Below are 20742 nucleotides of genomic sequence, written 5' to 3' on the forward strand. Positions count from 1 at the left end.
TTAAAGACAGTAAAATGGAAATATCCAGAAGGAAATAAGAGTTTAAAGCATCTGATAGGTATCATGAAGGAAATAATGCATCTGATAGGAAAAGGCACCTTGACCCTAATGAGGCTTACTGAATGTAATAGAGAATCTGCTTTTTTATACTGTTTTTGGACTACCCTGTGGGTTTCAATACAAAATATTAGAGGGGGATTCAAGGAGAAGATAGTTGAGAAAAAATATAGTAAAACCCCCAGAATATTTATTGAAGAGAGAGGGGAGGGAGGGGAGGAGAGGGGAGGGGAGGGGAGGGGAGGGGAGGGGAGGGGAGGGGAGGGGAGAAGAGAAGAAAAGAGAAGAGAAGAGAAGAGAAGAGAAGAGAAGAGAAGAGAAGAGAAGAGAAGAGAAGAGAAGAGAAGAGAAGAGAAGATATACTGACTTTGTAAAATTTTTTAGGTCAAGAGATAAAATAAACAAATATTAGAGGTGGGGGGAAAAAAGGAACAGGAACCATAAAGAGAGGAGAGAATTGGAAAAAATAAGACGTAGCAAAATGCAGAGGAAAAAGTACAAACAGTAGACAAACCAGATAAGGGAAAAGCATGTTGATGGGCCAGACAGGATTTTCTATGTCTACACCAAGTTTATGATCAAGGCAAGGATTTAAGAAAATGACTGCAATAAATTAACCTTTTATGTCAGGGCTAAGGTGACTAAATAATTGATCCCTCTTCAAAACAAAGATTACATAGCAGCTTCCACAGGTTTTACAAGATTGTTCAAAAAGCTGGCAACAGACAGGTGTATCTCAGAGAAAGCTGTCTTGAGATAACATCCTGAATCAACAGCTTAGGAGGGTAAGTTAGAAAAAACATTTCTGAGCATGCAAGGGATTTCTCAGCTGTCATTAGCTCTGACTTGGAATAAGTGCTAAGGTTGTGGTTATTTTTTGTGAGGTGAATCACAGCTTTTGGGTACAAAATGCCTGATCAAAAAGCCCACCATCACTGAGTCAAAATCCAAAATCTCCCATTGCCCACCTGGGGAGGGACACTTACGTTACTCCTGTCAGTCCATTTTTGCAGTTGCAGATGAAAGCATTGCCGATGGGATCACATGAGCCTCCATTCCGGCAAGGATTTGGGAAGCAGGCTGTGATCTCTGACTCACAATTCCTTCCTGTAAACTGGGAGAGGCAATTGCAATGGTACCCTGGGAGGTGAGGGACAGAGAGACGGAAATTAGACTCCTACCACTGAGTCTGTCTAAAAGTGACAGGATCCATTTGGGTGCTTTACACCAAAAAATAAATTGTACTGTGGGAGCAAGGGGATGTTCACACTCATTCTGGTCTGTCCATGTGGCTCACACTAATGCTAGTCAAGAGTTTGTCTATCTGAGATGCCCAGGCAACCAGAGCTCATGTCTACAACCAGAGGCTGCAGCCCAGACCATCCTAATCATCATGATTCAGATAAGAATAAATGTCAATTGTCAAGAAGGCAATTTCAGGAAATACATTCAAGATCAAGGATGTATTTCCCAACTTTTTCAAAATGTTTGCTGATTGAGGCAATCTACTCTCCTTTTGGGGCTTCACCGATGTACAAATACATCAGCTGAGAGCTTTTCCATCTCTGCCCTTTAAAAGAGCAGCACAATGGGGATGTGACAGTAATAAAACACCAGTTTTATAAAGTGCATCATCAAGGCACAAACGATAATCTTCAAAATACCAGCTGACCTGGGCAATACCAGCCCTAATCAGAGCTGATTATGTTCAGTACTAGTGTGCTATCAAATTCTGATTAATCACTCACATCAGTTCATCAGGCATAACAACATTCATGTGGAGGGGGACTCTGTTGGGGATTGAAGTCCCATTTCTATGTTTTTTTGCCAACACAGGGGCAACACCAGAATTAAAAAAAAAAGAAGTTTTAAACACATCAGTTCACCCTGCCAAGTATCAAATGACAAATATATTTTTTCTTTTTCTCTGCTTGTGAGTTCATATGGCACAGTGCCATTAATAAAAGCTTTATTTAAGATCACAAAGAAATCCAGTGAGGTAGTGCATCTCCTAAAGTTGTGAACTGGATATGGAAATCTGACGGCTTTTTTGCTGGAAAAGAGCATGGAACATGTAGGCTGTGAAAGCCATGAGATGGCTAAGACATCCCTGGAAGTGCAAGATTCCTAAGTTAGAGCTGTTGAGCCAGCAAAATTTTCCCGGACATCCGTAAAAACACTTTGGCTGATCTTTTAAAAAGTTCCTTATATAATCCAAATGTCCTAAACAGATGTGTAGGCAAGGTTCAAGCTCCAGTTATGGGGTTCACATACCTACTGAATAGAGCATATTAACCAACTAAAACAAGGAACCTTCCTGCCTTTAATACAGCTGCAGTTAGAGCTGAAATGGTTGAGTGCAACTCAATTCAGTGTCAAAATTACTGGCAATCAAGCTGATGTAGTGGAAATATCATCTCTCAGTGGTGAGCCTTTTAAATGTATTTTTAAAAACTTTCTATATCTATACATCTGGAAAAAAACACAAATACTTGTTTTAAAAGTTCTTCTTTCTGCAAATATGGCAGGAATATCCAGCACAGTTACATGGAAAAGAATTTCATGGAAACAGCATGGAAAAACCCAGCGGAGGCATAAGAAAAAAGCAATTCTGCATCAAGACTCCCACATCTTTTATGTCCTATACCGTTCAATTCGCCTTGTTCAGCTACTCTAATTGAATTCTTTCATGAGGACAGGCTTTTGAGAATAAACTTGGAACCAGACTTGCTGGCATACTCAGTCAAGAGTTCAATACTATTTAACTGAAGATAAATGAAACAGATACTCAAATATCATGCTGTTCTGTTGTCCTGCTACAAGAAGGGAGACAGACACACTGATCTCTCCAAGGTTACAGAGTTAAGAAGATAAATTATTCAACTTCTGGGCTTCCCAAAAAGCATGTTTAGTAAGCATCAGCAAGATGGGCTTATTTCTCTTTGTGTCTTAAAAATATCTCACTCAGACAATGTGAACATTTTTCTGTACCTATAGTGATCTGTGTCTGAAGAACTACAAACCTGTGACTATAGGCAGAATTCACAGCATGAATAAATAAGGCTGTTTCAGCACTTCCTTTTTATGACTGAACAGTGACATCTATAGTTCAAAAATTTACACTAATGTTTTGTATGTTTTTTACAGACTCAATGAGTTTAAGCAAAAGGAGAATGTTCAATTAAAATATAAACCACTTCAGTTCTGTTGCCTTATGTAACAGTAGAATATATATGTTACTCTATTTGTTATCTGATATTTTATAAATGTACATAACTCTAAAGTGATGTTAAAAGCCAAGTTTCTGCTGTTTTTTAACCAAGTTTTCAGGTGTCAATCGTTTGTAAGACAAAGGTGTTGAATCACTTTCTTTTCATGTCTTTTGTTTGTTTCAGCTAAGCTCTAAGTCTTGTAATATAATGTTTACATTTGTTCATGATAGAAAACTTGAAGAGTATTGATCTGATTTAAAAAAAAAAATTACCACCAACTATAAAAGAAACATGGAATGCATTTTATACTAAGAGATGAAACTGAATTACCAGATGGGTCAGAGCCCTGTTCAGCAGTGTAAGAACAGGACCAAAATAAAAACCTGCTTCTGAAAGCCCACATTTTTCACACAATTTGATTTAATGATAGTGGAACACACATCGGATATTAGAAGACTGCTATATTCACTATGGATTCTAAGTCTAAGGATCAAAGTTAGAAATCAAGAAGGCACTAAAACAAAGCAGTATTGAATTACCGTATTTATCACTGGTGTTTCCTCTCGTTGGATTGACTGCCATACACCTGCCAAGTCCAATCCACTGGCAACAGACACAGAACTTTTCTGTGACACACATGCTCAGAGCTGCAGAGCACTCACCCGGGAGGTCTCCAACACAGCAAAGCATATGTCAAAATTCATGGAGTAGGGAAGAGAAGAGCTGATATGATGGCTCAGTAGACAGCATATAGCACTCAGCCAGAAGACCTGCCAGACCTTTAATCCTTCTCCAAACCTCCCAGCAGAGGCTGTAATTTCGCGGGCTACTGAATATTTTAGCCACATGGCTGTGGACGAAGGCAAATTGTGAAGAAAACCCCTCTGGTTGGGAGTGCATCTTGGGTCCAATAAAGGCTTTTTATTATACTTTTAATTTAATATCCTGCTAATGTACCATTCATTTCTTCCCTCTGGTTTAGAACAAGAATAACAAGCAAATTTCTCACATTCAAGGATGAGAAAAGGCTCAGCATCCTGTCGTCTCAGCAAGGGATGAAAAATCTCTTTTAAACAATGTGGGGCTTGATCCTGTTCACAATGAAAACACTGAAGTTTTGGAAATTCATCAGCGTTTAAGATCATACAATCTATCTGAGCTACTTCCACAAGGAATGAGTATTTAATTCCTAGAAATGTTGATCTGCATTCTCCAAGGCAGCAAATTTTGTGATATCACCACAGTGTTTCTTCAGAGGGATTCAGTGGAAAAAGGAAGCTCAGGAAAACACCTCTGAAAAGCTTTAGGTTGGGACCCCAACATTCTCAGCACGTGCCACAGCAGCATGTACCCAATAGCTGACCTAAGACCAACAAGAAGCTATGAACCACAAAAGAGCCTTTTTAGGCTGTATCTATGCTAACAAGTCCTGCAGAGAAGCAGCAGTGGCTCTGTGGAGCCAAACAGGTGGTGCTGAGGAGCCACACTGTGTGCAGCTCAGGGCTTTGGGACCAGCTGTCCTCCAGTTCAGCCTGGTCCTGTGCTCCCAGACCTTGCCTCTCCAGTGGGAAGTGAAGCCCAGGGAGAGATGATGATCAGAAGATTCGCAGAAACATTATGTATGCATAGGTCTACGCATTGTCTTGGGCTTACTGGTTGTTTTATAAGGCTTCTGTCATGCTCCTTCATCCATCTGAGTCCCCTCTACATAGTTAAATTGCACCTTCTTCCTGTGACTCAAACAGCTGCTCTTACTGCTCTCTTGGCATGTCCCTACCTAGAGGAAGAGGTGTTTTTCACCCCAGACCTCACTGAAGAACAACCTGCAGTGAGACAGGACACTACCCAGGCTCCCTGCCTACACCTGTGTTTGCCTGGCACTTGAGAAGCAGAGGCAGCAGCACAAGGCAGGCACGGTGCCATCAGCAGATGGGGTGTTGTTATGTAGTGAACATCTCTGCTGGTAGCATTCCCAGCCTGAGCATCTGAATGTCTGTCTATCCCAAGGTTTACTTGGCTTTATTAAAGAGGATGCTCCAAACTGCTGCCAATTTTTTTTTTTTTTTTAACATGTGTACGCTCCTGTTTCTATCTATCCCATGCAAGACAGGCTGGCTTTTATCTGTTAATGTGCTTTGGCTTTTCCATTTGTCTCTCTGTGTAGTTTCTCTCCCTGCTGTGCAGCTAGACCTGACAAACTCAATGTCCAGAAATTGCCCTGCCCAGGACATTGACCACACTGTGTTACACACCAAGTTAACTGGTAAGAACTACTGAAGGTGAAGAGGACCTCTCCCAGCATTTGTATTTTGGTAGGTCTATAGTCAAACCAGGCCACCTTCAAGTACTGTGTGTTCAGCCATCCACAGTCCTGCCAGCCTGGATTTAACTTATCTGTCTTCAAAGAGATCATTGCCTCTTGCCACTTGCTGGTATGAAAATGAACCTCAGTCTTTGCTGAACCAGTGCCATGAGAAGATTGGCATGCATATACTTTTAAAGTGAGAATTCAAGAACAGATGCCTATATTCACTACATATTAAAAACATTAAGCACCCCTAGAATTTCTAAAAAAGCTTAAAAAAAATAACTGAAGTGCATTTGGTATACTCACATCACAGTATGCTGGGTTGTTTACATGTGTGAAAAAGCAAAATCAAGAACATTAATAAGACCAAGTCAGTTCTGTGGTATTATTACACTAATTTTTCCCTTTTTTCTTCTTTATGAATTACCTGATACTCAAAACCAGCCGTGAGTAATGTTGCCAACAACATTTAAAGCACGTGTTAAACCCACCACCCAAGTGCCATGTTGCGTTCTCCTCCCTTTGGATTTTAGCTCTGTTCATGAAAAAAAAAGAAAAAATAATAGAAGAAAAGTGGAAAGTGGAGAAAGCAAAATGACTTTATGTCCCCACACTCTGCCCACAGTCCTTGACTCAGAAAATATTTCCGCTCAAATGCTTCATGTTCAAGTAAAATCGCCTACTCATATAAGCCATTTACTTTAATCAAAGCCAGATGTATACAGGACTGATCAAATTAAAAGGAAGTAACTATACTTATAATTGCAGGCTTTACAAGCATGAGGTTTCTCTCTGTGGTTGAAAACCTTGGTGCAGTCTTTGCATGCGATTACAGTAAAGCTTTCTATTGCTGAGATTGCTCATACTGTTACTCATGCAGATAAACATACATTTACTATTGGCAGCCCTGCAAGTGCCACACTATTATTAAGGTTGTGTGACATTTCCCATTTTAAGACCTCATATTCAGCATCTTATAGCTTAACCACACTTTAAACACTTGGTTGAATTTTCTTGGGAAATTTCAGTTCAAAGAGCCAAGCTGTTTCTGAAAGTCATGTTGTTCGTCAGGTTTCAAAATGCTAACTTTCTTTAAAAATAGATTTACTGACCCATATTTATGGATAGGGACTGAAAAGTCTGGCAGAATGTGGCCTGTACTTCAGGGCTGTGGTTTCCACTGTCTCCCAAGAAAATTGTCCTGAGTATGTCTCTTTCTGCTAGGAGTCTCCTGAGCTGTCAGACCCAGTGAGTGCTCATCCCCCTCTGCCAGACCCTATTTAAGCAGGCACTGGATCTCTCCATGGGGTCTCTGGACACACAGTCTCCCCTCTTGTACCACTGACATCACTTGGCCAACACTGTTGCCTGAGAGCAAGCAGAGATTCATGCCCTGGTCACTTTCTGCTGGCTCAGAAACCAGAGTCTGAAAGCAGAGAGGCTTTTATGTACTCTTGGAGTTCCCATCTGAGCTGTCTGTGCTCTCTCATGCAGGCTGAGATCCCCGTTCTGCTCTGTTCCATATGCAGAGAGGTCAGGCAGAAAGAGGCACTGTGGGTCACCTTAGCCCTGTGCCAGCCCTGCTTTGGGGCAACACCTCTGTGGTCAGTCCTGAGCTCTGTGCAGCCCAGGCACAGCCCTGCCCTGTGCCAGGAGCTGGGAATATGTCCATCCATACCCTAACAGCAGCAGCATGGACACACTCCCAGCGCATACAGAGCACTTCCCCAAACAGGGCTGTGGTATATCCCTATTCCCAACCACAGGATGAAGTGAAAGGCAATTGAGGCAGCTTTTTAATAATGGTGAACAGGGCAGTAGGCATTTGTACTGAAAGGAAGATCTCAGGAACAGAGACAGAATAGAGAATCTTAGATTCTCTCTAACAGGAACACTGTTATGGAGGTTTGCGTCGTAGATGCTCAAATTATGCAAATTATATGCAAATTAAACACGGCCTCTTTGACTTCTGGTATGTAGCCAGCAACTCTTTCACGTTATAATGTTGGGTAACCTTTGCTTGACTGTTTTTTTCTTAAGTTAGCTATAGATCTCAGCTTTCTTTTTCTCTCTCCTAATTTTCTTGTAAAGCCCAGTGGGTTGTCCATAACTACAAGGATGCTAACAGTATATGAAATCTGCTTTGTAAAATTTGAACTAGAGGGTTTATTTATTTAAAAAAAATCTTAAAATACTCTCGGTTTTGGAAAAGGAACATTATTTTCCAAAAACTGACAAAGGAGGATAATATCATAGAAAATATTAGTCAAGAGATCCTGCAGCTACTGAATGCCCTGTGATTGGGAAAAGGACCTTTGCATGGTATATTTTTGCATTATTCCCCTCACCACAAAAGAACAAAGCTGCCATTTTCATTCTTAAGAAAATTCTTTAAAAAATGAAGTCTTCTATTTTTTTTCTTTTTTAAATGGAAGTCAGCTGCTAACATCCATGTCAGCAAGTGCAATGGTTGATGGTTCTTAAAAGCACATTGCAATTTGCAGCTCTGCAACTAGGACTTGCAATGCTGATGGGCTCTTGTGCTATTAGAATTTAATTATGTGGCCTTTCAGCACATGGAGGACACTAACAACAGAACTGCTTTGCCTAGTGGAAGCAAAAATGCCCATGCCTTCTCCTTAAGGGCTGGGCTGCACCGACATACAGTCAGGGCTCATTGCACTGGAATTATGGCTTTATAACAATCCTTTATTTACACACACTGCTGAGACAGTAAAAACAGCAAACAGATTTTTTGACGGCAGGCAGCCAAAACATCCCTGCAGGGCACATGCCCCTCGCCGAGGCAGGAACACAGGCAAGTTAAATCAGTTCTGTGCCTGCTTTCCAGCAGTGAATTTTGTTGATGTGAAAATGGTATTTGCCATTCCAGTTATAAGATGGGTCCAAACTTCAGGGCCACTTGTTTCTCCCTTACCCCGTGTCTCCCCTCAGTTTGAGTTGACATGCACATGGTGCTGGGAAAAAAAGAATTACTGTAAGGAGTTCTGTTAGAAAGGTTTCAATTTACTCATCATGAGATTGCTGAGCAATACGGTAAATAGACTCAAATAAAATCAATAGAAGGAACTGTTCTCATGCTTCCTAGGATGTGAGGCGAATGGTTAACCTCGTTTCTTAAGTAGGGACTCTGAATCAAAGCCATCATACAGACATTCCTGTACATACTACAGCCATATTTCATAGGAATTTCAAAAATCATGCTTAGCAATTCTTCCAGTGGCTGCAGCATCCTTCTGTCTCAGAATTATTTTCTTTTGCCCTTTTTATGCAGCCCTCCTTTTCTCTCCTTCCCTTGGTAAATAAAGACCCTTAAGGACAAACACACACGCAGCAACTTTTCTCTTCATGTCCCACAACACATCCCGAATTGCCAGGGCTGTGCTTCATTCCTTCTAACTGTCCTCCCATTTCTTTCCATCAACAACAGCACAGCTGATAGCATCCCTGACGCATCATGGGAGAAGAGGTGGCTGCATCAAAACCAAAGACCCAGAGGGGATGCTAGCTGAGACAGCCCAGCATGGACAAATCCACATTTTCAAGATTTACTTTATAGGAGTGGGACTATCCAACTGAGAAAATTATCAAAGTTTTGCTCAGATCTCACCACATGTAGGTCTTGAACGGATCTGAAGTTTAGGCCTAAAAAACTGTGTGGTGGAGGGGACTCAGAAAGGGAATATGCAAGTCAGGCTATGAAAACCAGAAATAATAACTATGGGTGCAAGGGAATAGCATGGACACATTAAAGCAGAAAGCCCTGGGACAGTGCTTAAATGCTCCATAAAATAAGAGTTTAGGCGGGAACTTTCCTAGAGAACCATGACCAAAACTCACTGACAGTAAGTGGATGGAAAGCTCTGAATTTGCAGAAAACCTCTCTGTTGAGCAATCTCCTTTTCAGAGGAAGTTTTATTCTGCCAGAAAAGGTGTGCAATGCTGCATGCTAATACAGTATGGGGAATTGGAAGGGAAACTCCTACACTGCAGAAAGAGAACTGCCCAAGAGGCAATGTTATACATGTGGGCCATTTGCTTTTCTCCTGCTAACATGCTGACTGTTCTGGTAACTGGTGCACTGCAGTAAGTCACCGGTATCAAATGACACAAACCACCACATAACTACTGGATAGGAATCTCCACCACAAGCACAGTCTAAATCAATGCCCTATAAAATTTGGATAATATTACTTAGACCTTAGAACACTCAGGCCTCCGAGAAAACTGTAAAATACAGTTCAGGGGGTTTATAATGGGCCCAACTTGCTATTTTCCATGCAGACATGTAATGAAATAACTCAATTCCAAAAGGACAAAGGTGTTTGAGGACAGCTCAGTAATTATTTGTGACAGCTCTGGAAACAGAGTAAGGCAACACTGCTCTTACATCTGTGATGGACATTTCAAATCACCATCTTTGTGTACAGCCCTCAATGCTGTAAGGATGCTGTAAATGGATTCTGAAAAATCCAGCTGAACATTACAGTAATTGTAATTCTATTGGTTTCTATAGAAATAGGATTATACTAACAGCCAATAAATCAATTTCCTCCTGGAACACTAATGCAATAAGAAGGGGCACCATTTCACTGTTATTTATAGAGCAAACAGCTTTTACCCAATTTGCAATACCTATCAGAGTTTTATAGAGTTCATGAGATTTTTCAAGCATGTTGCTGCATAAAACCATCTCTGGCAATAAATTACAGAGGAAAACGAGGAGAGCCCATAAAGTAATGAAAGCATTTACCACCAGATGGCACGGCAGTACAGGTGCCGCCGTTCTGGCAGGGGTGTCTCTCACAGGCATCGGGATACAGGACGCAGCCCAGCTTCAATTCCGTCAGGCCGACCACTTCTGCGAAGCTGCTGCGCTTGTTCTGCAGGGGCAGCTCGTTGTTGTTGAGGACCACCGAGTCCAGGCAGCCCTGGAAGCCGCTCAGGACCTGCGTTGTCCTCTTGTCAGTCAGGCTGCGGACGTTATCCACCTGGACCTGGGCGCCGAAGTAGACGGAGCTGTCCGTGCTGAGCGTCTGGAAGTAGAGGGGGGCCTTGCGGCGCTCCACGTAGCTGTCGTCCAGGGACAGGCTGGTGAAATTGCGGTTCAGCTCCAGGAAGACAGAATGCCAGCTTCCATCGTTAACGGCCCTTCCAGAAATTCCCAGGATTCCTGGGCCACTCCCGCAGTCCAACTGGAACCAGAGTTTGCCATCGACAATCTGCAGGAGGAAAACAGAAATCAAACCGCTTCAGGTGCTCAGCTGTCTCGTAATACGGTCTCACAGAGAAAATGGAAGCACAGAGAACTTCTAGACAGTCTCTGCACGCTGTTAAAGCTGCTCTCCTACATGACACTAAAACAGCAAAAAGCTGTGCCTTTATCATGAGCAAAAAAATACAAGGTAGAAAATATCAGCTTTCTTTGAATTTGCCTGAAGTCAATGACTGCAGGAAAACTAAAAATACAGAAAATCATATGAGTGCAGAACACAGGTGAAAACTGGGATAATTATATGTTTTTTACTGAACAGGATATGGACTCGAGGACCCTTGTTCTGCTCTTGGCTCTGCTGTCAAGTAGCTGTGTCTCTCTCAGCAAGTCTGAGAGCTGTGATTCTGCTCCCACTAGCAGATGTTATCAAAAGGACGGCCAGGGCACAGGATCACCTCTTAGCGTTTGAGAGGCTTGTGGCAAAGCCAGTGGCCACACTTTCAGCTGGTGATGTTAGGTACTCTGCTCATGCAGACGTCCTGTGCTTCTGTAACTTTAAAGAGCATCTCAACAAGGTGCGGATTTTCCCTTAAGCATCATAAGTTTACCATCACTAATTACAACTAGTTGACCAAAAGTTAGTTATTTCCCAAAGATGCAACACAACCTGCTCTGTGCATACCTCACAGATGGCATAAGATGCATCTTGATTTTCTTTCTTTCCTAATATTTATGCTGAACTCATGGATTTAGAGAGTTTGTAGGGGATTTCTCACTCTCCCTCCTGTCCCTCACTCATCCCAAATCCTCGTAAAGAGTAAATCTGTGCTATCCTGCTGGGGCAGGCAAAGTGCAGAATGAGGGAATGGATATGAAGTTCTGCTTTCCTGATTAGCAGTTTACCCCAAGATTTTAGGCTTCTCTAACAGATGGCATATAAATTTAAAATGGCTGACAAGGTTGGAAATAATGTCTTATAGCACATTAATTGGATTCAAGTTCTCTGAAAGCCCTTCCAAGTATTTTACCTTTATGTCATGCTCTAGGAAGTATTTATGTCTGCAAACCCCATTTCAAGACAGTTCTGTCCCATTATTTATCCCCCTGAAAAGTTCAGGTGCTGTGTCATTTTTCATCCTTCCAGGCAGCTCATATGGTCCTCTCACTGGTGTATCTGGTACAGAGATTGACTGCTCCCCCCAGTGAGAGCAGAGTTTCCACAGATGTCAATGCAAGAACCCCATAGAGCTTTGGTGGCCTGCTGAACTGGAATGCAAAATGCAGATGTGAGGATGCTGCAGTGTGTCCATCTGCCTTTGGCCATTTTTGGCCATTTCTAGCATGAACAGTCACATCAGATGAAGACATCTCTTGTCATGTGACTGTGTGCTCAAACTCTTCTCACACAGTTTCCCTGATATGGCTTGAAGGTAAACAGGAAAGTTTTAAAAGTTTTAATGTACAGGAGCAGACCGTGTTGTCTGCCATTATCAGCATTTTATGTCCTTAGAGGTTGACAAAACTACCAGGAGAAAAGCTAAAGGAAAAATCTTGAGATCTGTAGATCTCTGGATTTCCTTCTCCTTTGCAAATCCTTAGTTTCTTGACGGGCTGACTCTGAACTGGAGCTCAAGCCAAAACACACTGGGAAATCAGGATAAAACCACACCAGTCCTCTGCTCGGTGACTGCTCGGCAGCATGGACACAGAGGTGCCAAGCATGGAGCAAGCTCCTCACAGATTCCAGCTGCCCACTTACTCTGCATGGTATGAGGGGGTGTAGAGGAATGAATGCACGTAGAAGGAGCCAAGGGAAGTAGCCCCTGCTATGGACAACCGGCTGTTTTGCAGTCCCTGATCTGTAGGATGTAATGAAACTGAGAAGAAATCAAATCTATGACTGTAATACATGCTCAAGGGATGGATGTTGCTTGATACTCCTACAGCTCAATCAAATAAGGCTAATGGATGTATAGAATAATGAGTCTGGATCATTTTTCATTAAGAAACATTTTCTTAAAGGACTCAAAACTCAGCTGTAAACAGTTTCTGTAGATTGAAATTGGGTCTGTTAAAGCATATTCTCAGGAGGAATCTTGGTAAACAAGATGTCCTGATAAACAGAATTCTTTCTCTCCAGAGATGGAGCATTAGTTTCTTTCCTCCCTGTGCAACAAAAGAGTCCATAAACATTGAAGGTTTGTTCAAAAAGTGTGGTCTGTCTCACCAGGAATACAAATCAAACAGAAAAATGCATGCCAATATATTACACTTTGAAAAACAGCCATCACTGGATAAGCAGATAACTTGCTGCTTACTTAAAAGGCTTTTTCCTATGGAAACTCTTCTACTGATTGTGCATAATAGACATATACCTCCCCTATGACTACTTATGCCCTGAAGGACCTACTGCCTGCATGTCTATTACTCTTACTCACAGAACATGTTTTTCCAATTATCTTTATAAATACAACACCACATTTAAGCACCTGGGATAAATATTACACCATTTGTATGCAGGAAACTATGATCTAAAAGATTTGCCATTAAAATATGTTTTATACATCTTTCTCATCCACTTTTATTTCTCTTTACCAGCAGATGATCTGACATGCACAGTAAATATATATTGTCTGAAGGGTTAAGTTTCCTTCCTGTTATTGAAGAAACACGAGCAACCTCTAACTAGAGTGAAAGATGGAAAGGATGGTCTGATGCTTACAGTACTGGCCTAAGACATGACAGATCTGCATGGGAACCCACACTCTGCAACATTCTTCCTCTGAGATCTCAGGCAAGCCATTAGTTTCAGGTCTCCATCAGTAAAGGAGGGGTAACGTCATTTCCCTACCGAACACCACTGCTTTACAGATACATACATTAAAGACTCTGTGACATGCCCAGATACCCCTAGCAATGGGACCATAAAAGCCCCTCCATTAATCAGATAGTCATGGGCCTTGCTGTAGAGGAGCTAGGAGGAAGTATTTGTCCCCTGATGGACCTCAAGGAGGAGTAGGGAGAGCAGGAAGAGCTGGCAAGGAGCAGCTGCTGCAAAGGGCTCCACTCCTGAGTACTCAGCAGCTGGACTGGCCAGGCAGGGAGGAGAAGGTTTTTCCACCCAACAGGTAAAATTGCTCTCCCCACTCCTAAGCACAGAGAATTCAACCATCACTCAGCAATTAATCCCTGGTGTTCCTGTGATTCCTTGTAGCTACTGAGATGACAGGGTCACTGCTCAGTCATCAGAGGGGGTTCTTTGATTATAGCCTGGACCTCGGTACCAAGAAAAGTTGAACTTCAAGCTAACTGAGGGACACTCAAGGAAAAAATATGGGCATCCAATGAAAACCTAGGCTCTTGTGCAGGCTCAGCAATTACCCAGACAATAACCTCAGTGGCATGGTTGGTCTGGTTGAGAGCTGGTAGCGTCAGACTGTCAGTCCAGCACTGAATGTGTGCTATTTCTTTTTTCATCCATCTGTGTAGTGCAACACTGCAGAAAGCCTGAGTTACTCGATATCACAGCAGAGACATGCAAACCCTCACCAGTGCAGCCCATGGCACCAGCAGAGACTCTCTGCACCATGAAAGCAGAGAGATACTGCTTCATCCTAGCTGGGCAGAAAATTCCCACAAAGCTTCCACTTCCCAGAGCTTTCTAGACTCAGGGTTTAGTTACATCTCAGTTATAACAATAATGACAGGAAGGTTAGTGTACACTTAAGCCTATATGCCACAAGATCTCACCTGTGGAGAAGTTAAAAGAACAGTGAAGACTCCAAAAGCCGATGCAATCTGTTACATTTCAATAATTTCATTCAATGGGCAGAATGGAGCCAAACACATACTGTAAATTATATTAGAATATTAGTCTGGCTAAGATGTTTGGCTAACATCCCTATTTGTGTATGTATCAACATAGGTAATAAAATGATCAAATGGTTCTTCTGAGACCACCTCCAGCTCACACAGTCCATCTGCAGTCAAACACCATGGATACAGCATGCTGCCTCCTAATCTATCTGGGGAAATATTTCGTTAGCTGAATTGCATTTCAGGTTCGTTTGTGTAAAACGGTGTATTTAATTAAAACATTACTTGTTTCAACTCCAGCCACAACTGGGATCATATCCAAACTTCAGCCCTATCCAGCATAAGCCATGCAGCAGTAATGCATTAAAATGTGTAATACACACTTAGCTAAGCCACACAAAGTTTCACATTAACTGCCTGGACTGAAGAACATATGCTTGCCCTTCACTGTTTAGCTGCTATATTTATGGCATGATGGGAAAGTCTTTCTTTACCTATTTTTAATCCTTAAAATTTCACAAAACAAGATGAATCTCCATTATATTCCTTGGGAAAAAAAAAAAGGAACTCTCTTCTGCTACGGCCTAGTAATGCTTTAGATGGTTAAATCTTACTTTTCTGAGTTAGCCGCTACATAGGTAAAAAGGAAAGAGTGGTACAGGTTTTGGGACATGCAATCTTTCCAAAGGAAAGGGAAAAAAAAAGCCAACACTGACCTGCATCTCAATTTGCTTCAATTGCCTTAAAAGTAAGACAATAGAAAAAACAAAACAAAACAAAACAAAACAAAAAAGGCCAACCTCTCAAAATCGATGGATGAGTTGCTTTATTTGAAACAGCTGAATAAATAACACCCTTATTTTATTATATCAACAGAGTGTAGCTGGTAGGCTTTCAGCAAAGTAGTAGAGAAGCAGTTTGCTCTGTGGAATTGATTATTCATCCAGGAAGGACACTGTCTTAAGATTATGAAATATTTCCATCCCTGGAGTTATCACAAATGCATGAGCTTCCAAAATTAAGCTGGCCATTTAAACACCAAAAGCATATTGCAGCATTAATTTTTAAACAGACTGCAATGGCAGAGACTTGCTTCAAAACAATCAATGCCACTCTGTGCCCCAACAGCACAGGTGTTTCTGCCTGTCCTCCCATGGGCTCATACCTGTGGGTCTAAATTTCTTCCACCTCTGCCTTTATTTGAAGCTCAGTGATGGTGCTGGGCCCTCTGCTGCTAATCCAGTAGATACTTAAGTAGATGCTTAAAATAAGGGTATGTGAGTAGTTCCAATTGGTTTCAAATACAGGAACTTAAGCAAGTGTTTAAGTGCTTTGCTGGAGTGATGCCAGAGTGCTCAAAAGAACACAGGATTTCAACCTTTATCCTCTATTTGGAAAGCTTCTCCTCATGTTTAATTTAATTGAAAGCAATGCTCAAATGATAACAACTTCACATTTACAGACCTCTAATTAATCTGCTTAATGGCCTCATTTCTGAGTGCCTCCTTACCTCCCAACATATGTACCTGGTTAAAGGAAGCCTTACCTCTGGTTTACAAATGAAAAAAATGTGTGTTTAGGAGGTCTAAGCATAACTTCCTTAAAAACACCTGAGTCAGGGGTCCCCAAAGTGCAGTCCATGAGCCAGCTGCCATCCCTGAAGAGACCTGACAGGGCTGAATCCCTTGAGCATGATGCCATTTGTCTGCCACAGAGCACGTTTTTTGAGAACTTACCCTGATATTTCTCAGTTGAAAGACATTCGCAAACTAAACTCTGACAATTCCTGATCGTTTAAGTGACACCATTTCTTTAAAAAACCTATGCTGAATGTAATGATTTTGTTTCCTTTATACCCCATACATGCAGAAGCCTAGTGCCAGACCTCGGAAAAGGACATAATCACTGCAAAAGTGAAAAGTGCTCTACTGAAATGCTGAGCATGAGGGTTTGAGAAGGTAATTCCCTACGTTCTCCTCTGATCAATGCACAGGACAAAGCAGAGGCTTTGCATGCATACACAACCATGGACCTCACTCATCAGATATGTGAAGAAGCAGCCGCACATGAAGCTCTCTACATTCTCTGTCTTTGTTTCTTAGACTTAGAGAGCAAACCAGCTTGACATGAAGGCTGCTGACTGAGATTGGAGCACAATAACCACAGCTCTTGTCACTGCTCCTTAAAGTATTATTTTTAATTCAACATTTTTCAAAGAAAAATAATTAGGTGATTATGTGAAGTGGGGACTGAAAACATGATTCCTACATCACAACTAAATATTCAATTCAGGTGATTGTAAAGGGTGGTTCTCTTACTGGTTTGGATTTTTTTTTTGTTTTGGGTTTGGTTTTTTATGTGTGTGAGGTTTTGTTTTCGTTTGTGTTTTTGTTTTTTTTTTTAACAATAGTAGTAGCATCAACTTTTCTATTTTGGTGGCAAAATTTCCCTGCTTCAGCTGGATATTTTCACTCAGTTGTCTATGATGTGGATATGCTGTGCTCCTTAATGATGAGAGCTTTATACACAAAACTCTAGCAAAATGAATTCTCCTATTACCATTCTAACTACAATTCAGGCCATCTCTGTATCATCTCCTATTGTTTTCAAGTGGCACCTTCCACCAGGGCCATTTCTTTTTTCCCAGGTATTTTTTGAAATTACCAAACTGCAAACATTACCTACTGACAGATGCTAAGAGTAAGCATGATGAGGACTTCAAAGAAGGTCTTCCAACCTGCAGTTTTGCTTGTTTTGTTTTTTTAAACAAAAACACATGCTTGAAAGTTCAAACTGCATTTCTACGTGTCTCAAAGTAGAAGCTGTCTTGTGCAAATCTGAACAATGCTGACAGTTCCTGGTGAATGACAGACAGTACTCTTGCTCATGAAATACTTCTGTCGAACAACTATAAAATTATTTGCTACCCATTAATAACTCATCTAGCCACTTTAACATTACCTAAGCATTCAGTCAAAAGTACCCTAAAGATTGCAAATACAGACACAAAAGGCTCTGTGCCATTTCTTCCACTGCTGAATTATAGAATGAGGCTGAATTACAAATAGCAATGTTTTCATTTGGTACCTTAGAGGTTATAGCAGAAATACTATATGTGCAGGCTCTTGGATGAGCCTAGTACTCCCTCTCCATCCAGCATTTGCCATTCCACAGAAACAAAAAAGAATAAAAATGCATGGAAAGCTTATCAAGTAAATATTGATTTATTTAGAGTCATGACCCCATGACTCTCTCAAAAAAGAATCTTAATCCACAGAGTGCAGAGATTTTCATATTCAGTAGGAGATACGTTCCAAGGAGTTGATTCCTGGAATTAGCTCACTAACAGTGAGGGCATATCCTCTAACCACAGACAGGGCAGAAGGGAAGAACAGCAATTTCAGCAGGCTTCGTTTTGACTACATAGTCATATAAATGGCCAAATCTTACATCTCGTGCAAACTGGCTCCTGCACACAGACACACATAATGTGCTTATAATGAACAGCGCCCAGTGGGGAATTTTCCAAGTAAAGTACCACTAACAAGCTGCTTTTCTGATCGTTGCTGCTGCTGCTGCTGTTGAAATTGTTTTCCCTGTTAGAATCAGACTTCATCTTCTCCATCTACAGCTAAAATGAGAACAGCATTCCCAAAATCAAGAGCCAAGAGAAAATACAGAACTGAGAAAAACAACTGCAGAAAAGATAAGTTATTTTAATTACCTTCAGAATTATACAGGGATTCGCTCTGGTGTACATTATAATCCCGTTGCTTTGCAGGGTTCGCAGTCGGAGAGCCAACTTGAATTCCTCTTTCTTGCTATTTTCAGAAACACGGTATTTAATGTAGCTATTCCCAGCAAAGCTAAGGGAAGTGTGGCCTGAAACAACCATTTTGAAAAGACACATGTGCTTTTAGTGATACATAAAACAATTCCTCAACTGTTGAGTAATTAAAGAATTTATAAAGTTAATGAGAATGACTAGGAAGAAGTAAATAAAACTCATTTTTGATGAGAGAAAACAAAGCTGGCATCTACTACAAAATATTTCTGCATTTCCTTTTTTTAAACTATTTTTCAGGGGATAGAGGAAAGTTCTGTTTCTCCATATTTAAAAATAAAAAAAAAGGGGTTTCTCCAAGTATTCAGCACTTTTCAGCTTATACACTCCTGGAGGCACCAGTCTTGCCTAACTGACAACAGAGGGAATCAAAGATGCCCACACCTGTACATCAGGCAGCTGAGTTATGGGTTTCAAGTTATGTGTGGGCAGATATCAGCCAAACCCTTGCAATGAGTCCCCTGCAACCACTGCCCAGGACCACAGCTCAGTATCTGCTGTGCTTTCATCAGGCAACCAGCACAAATCCTGTGTCCTGCAGCCTGGCATTCACTGAAGTCAACAGAAAGCTCTGCTTCACTGCCTGTCCACCTGGCTCTTCATATCCCAGGGAACAACACAGATGCAGAGAACTAGCAGATGTCCTCAAACTTTCTTTTTGGGATAGCACAGTGTTTTCATTAATAAAGGCTGGAATTTTGGTAATCTAAATAGTAAGCAGAAGAGTTAATTATAGAGCTTTGCCCATGGGCAGGAAAACATCTGGCATAACATTCTCTAGGAAAAATCCTGTTTTCTCAGTAGCCTGTTTTACTGAGCTGGTATTTGAGCAAGCCAGTGGGAATTTCCAAACAGAAACTGGATCACAGCCTACATACAGCCCCTTAGCCATAAAGACAAGTATTTATAGGGCTTATAACACACACCCCCCAGTGCCCGTGCTGAGATGGGTTAAGCAGTACATTTTCTGTTAACTTCACTGCTGCCTCTGCCTGACAAAATGAGAATGGCAGCACTTTACTGTCCAAGTTTATCCCCCTTTATGGCTGTGAATGCACCTGAACACTCGCCAAGCTTTCCCGGCGGGCACTGGCAGATGAATGGTCTCCGGTTGGCTTCGTAGCCCACACACTGCATGTCCCCTGGGCACGGCTTCTCCAGGCACGGATCCGTGGAGCCTGGGCACAGTGCTCCTGCAACAAGGTAAAACACTGTCAGGGATCCACAGTGTACAGCATCATCTGCTGCAACACAAGAGTAATGAAAGACCATTATTGATCGCACACTTCAGTACAAGCAAAAAATGGCTTAATAATAATAACAACAACAAAAAAGCCCCCGCAAACCTTCATAGAAAGGAACAGCTTTTGGGCAAGTACACAGCAGAACTGCAATAGCTCTTTTCCAAAGACTGCCCTAAACCCCATGGGAACATATTATAAAAACAAACTATTATGAGCAGTAACTGGTTTATAACTGTGTGTGATAACTCTCAAGCCATTCTTTTTCCCACAAAGCTTCCTGCATGAGGGCTTTAGAGATATGAGTGAAAAAAATTGCTTGAAGCTATGCACTCCTCTTCCCCCAGCACACCCATGAGAAGCAAATCTAAGGAGGAAGAAATGGTCACAGCCCCAAGCCTGCCAGAGTTTAAGAAGCATTTGGACAATGCTCTCAGGCACATGAGGTGATTCTTGGGGGTCCTGTGCAGGGCCAGCAGTTGGACTTCGATGATCCCGGTGGGTCCCTTCCAGCTCAGGATATTCTGTGATTCTAAGCCATGCTTGGGCTACAGTGACACCTGGATTTTTCATTCTCATACTGCACAGGACATGCTGCCAGCTTTACCATACAGCACAGGCAAATTTGCCCTCTCCCTATGTTCCTTCTGACATTTCTGAGATCTTCTATCCTATCCAGCTTGCCCAGGCTACCAAAACCTGCTGTCCTTTTTTCTAATCTGCAGGGACAGAACTGTACTGACTTTTAAGTTAGCTTAAAATACTTGAGAGACACAATTATATGTAGCTTTTTCAGAACCCCCTAAATTCTTTACATCTATCATGCTGAGCATGTCAAGGATTTACTATTTAAAGCCTATCAATGTCAAAAGAATTTTTGCATTTCATGGGGTATAGCTAAAACTTCAATGTAACTTTTCAAAGTGTCTAATTAAATCTGTTTTGATTGCCCTAATCTTAAAAGATTTGTGCACACTGTCTATAATAATACAAAACATGATACAACTATTGCCGCTTAACAGATGAAT

At 41.5% G+C, this 20742-nt stretch overlaps 1 protein-coding gene across 7 annotated transcripts in view; it reads right to left on the minus strand.

Annotated features, from left to right (window-relative positions):
- Positions 1 to 20742, minus strand: part of FAT3 (FAT atypical cadherin 3) — a 391200-nt gene that overhangs the window by 11964 nt on the left and 358494 nt on the right. For all 7 annotated transcript variants that reach the window (XM_054270169.1, XM_054270168.1, XM_054270172.1 and 4 more), the window contains 4 exons: positions 19532 to 19666; positions 18354 to 18511; positions 10352 to 10820; positions 1044 to 1197 (listed from right to left, as the gene is read on the minus strand). In XM_054270169.1, coding sequence (XP_054126144.1) covers positions 1044 to 1197; positions 10352 to 10820; positions 18354 to 18511; positions 19532 to 19666 — 916 coding nt within the window. The remainder of the gene's footprint in view (positions 1 to 1043; positions 1198 to 10351; positions 10821 to 18353; positions 18512 to 19531; positions 19667 to 20742) is intronic.

The sequence above is a fragment of the Melozone crissalis genome, unplaced genomic scaffold (assembly GCF_028551555.1).
Source record: "Melozone crissalis strain CALT ecotype California unplaced genomic scaffold, PUWL_Pcris_2 ptg000008l_1, whole genome shotgun sequence".
Lineage (NCBI taxonomy): Eukaryota > Metazoa > Chordata > Aves > Passeriformes > Passerellidae > Melozone > Melozone crissalis.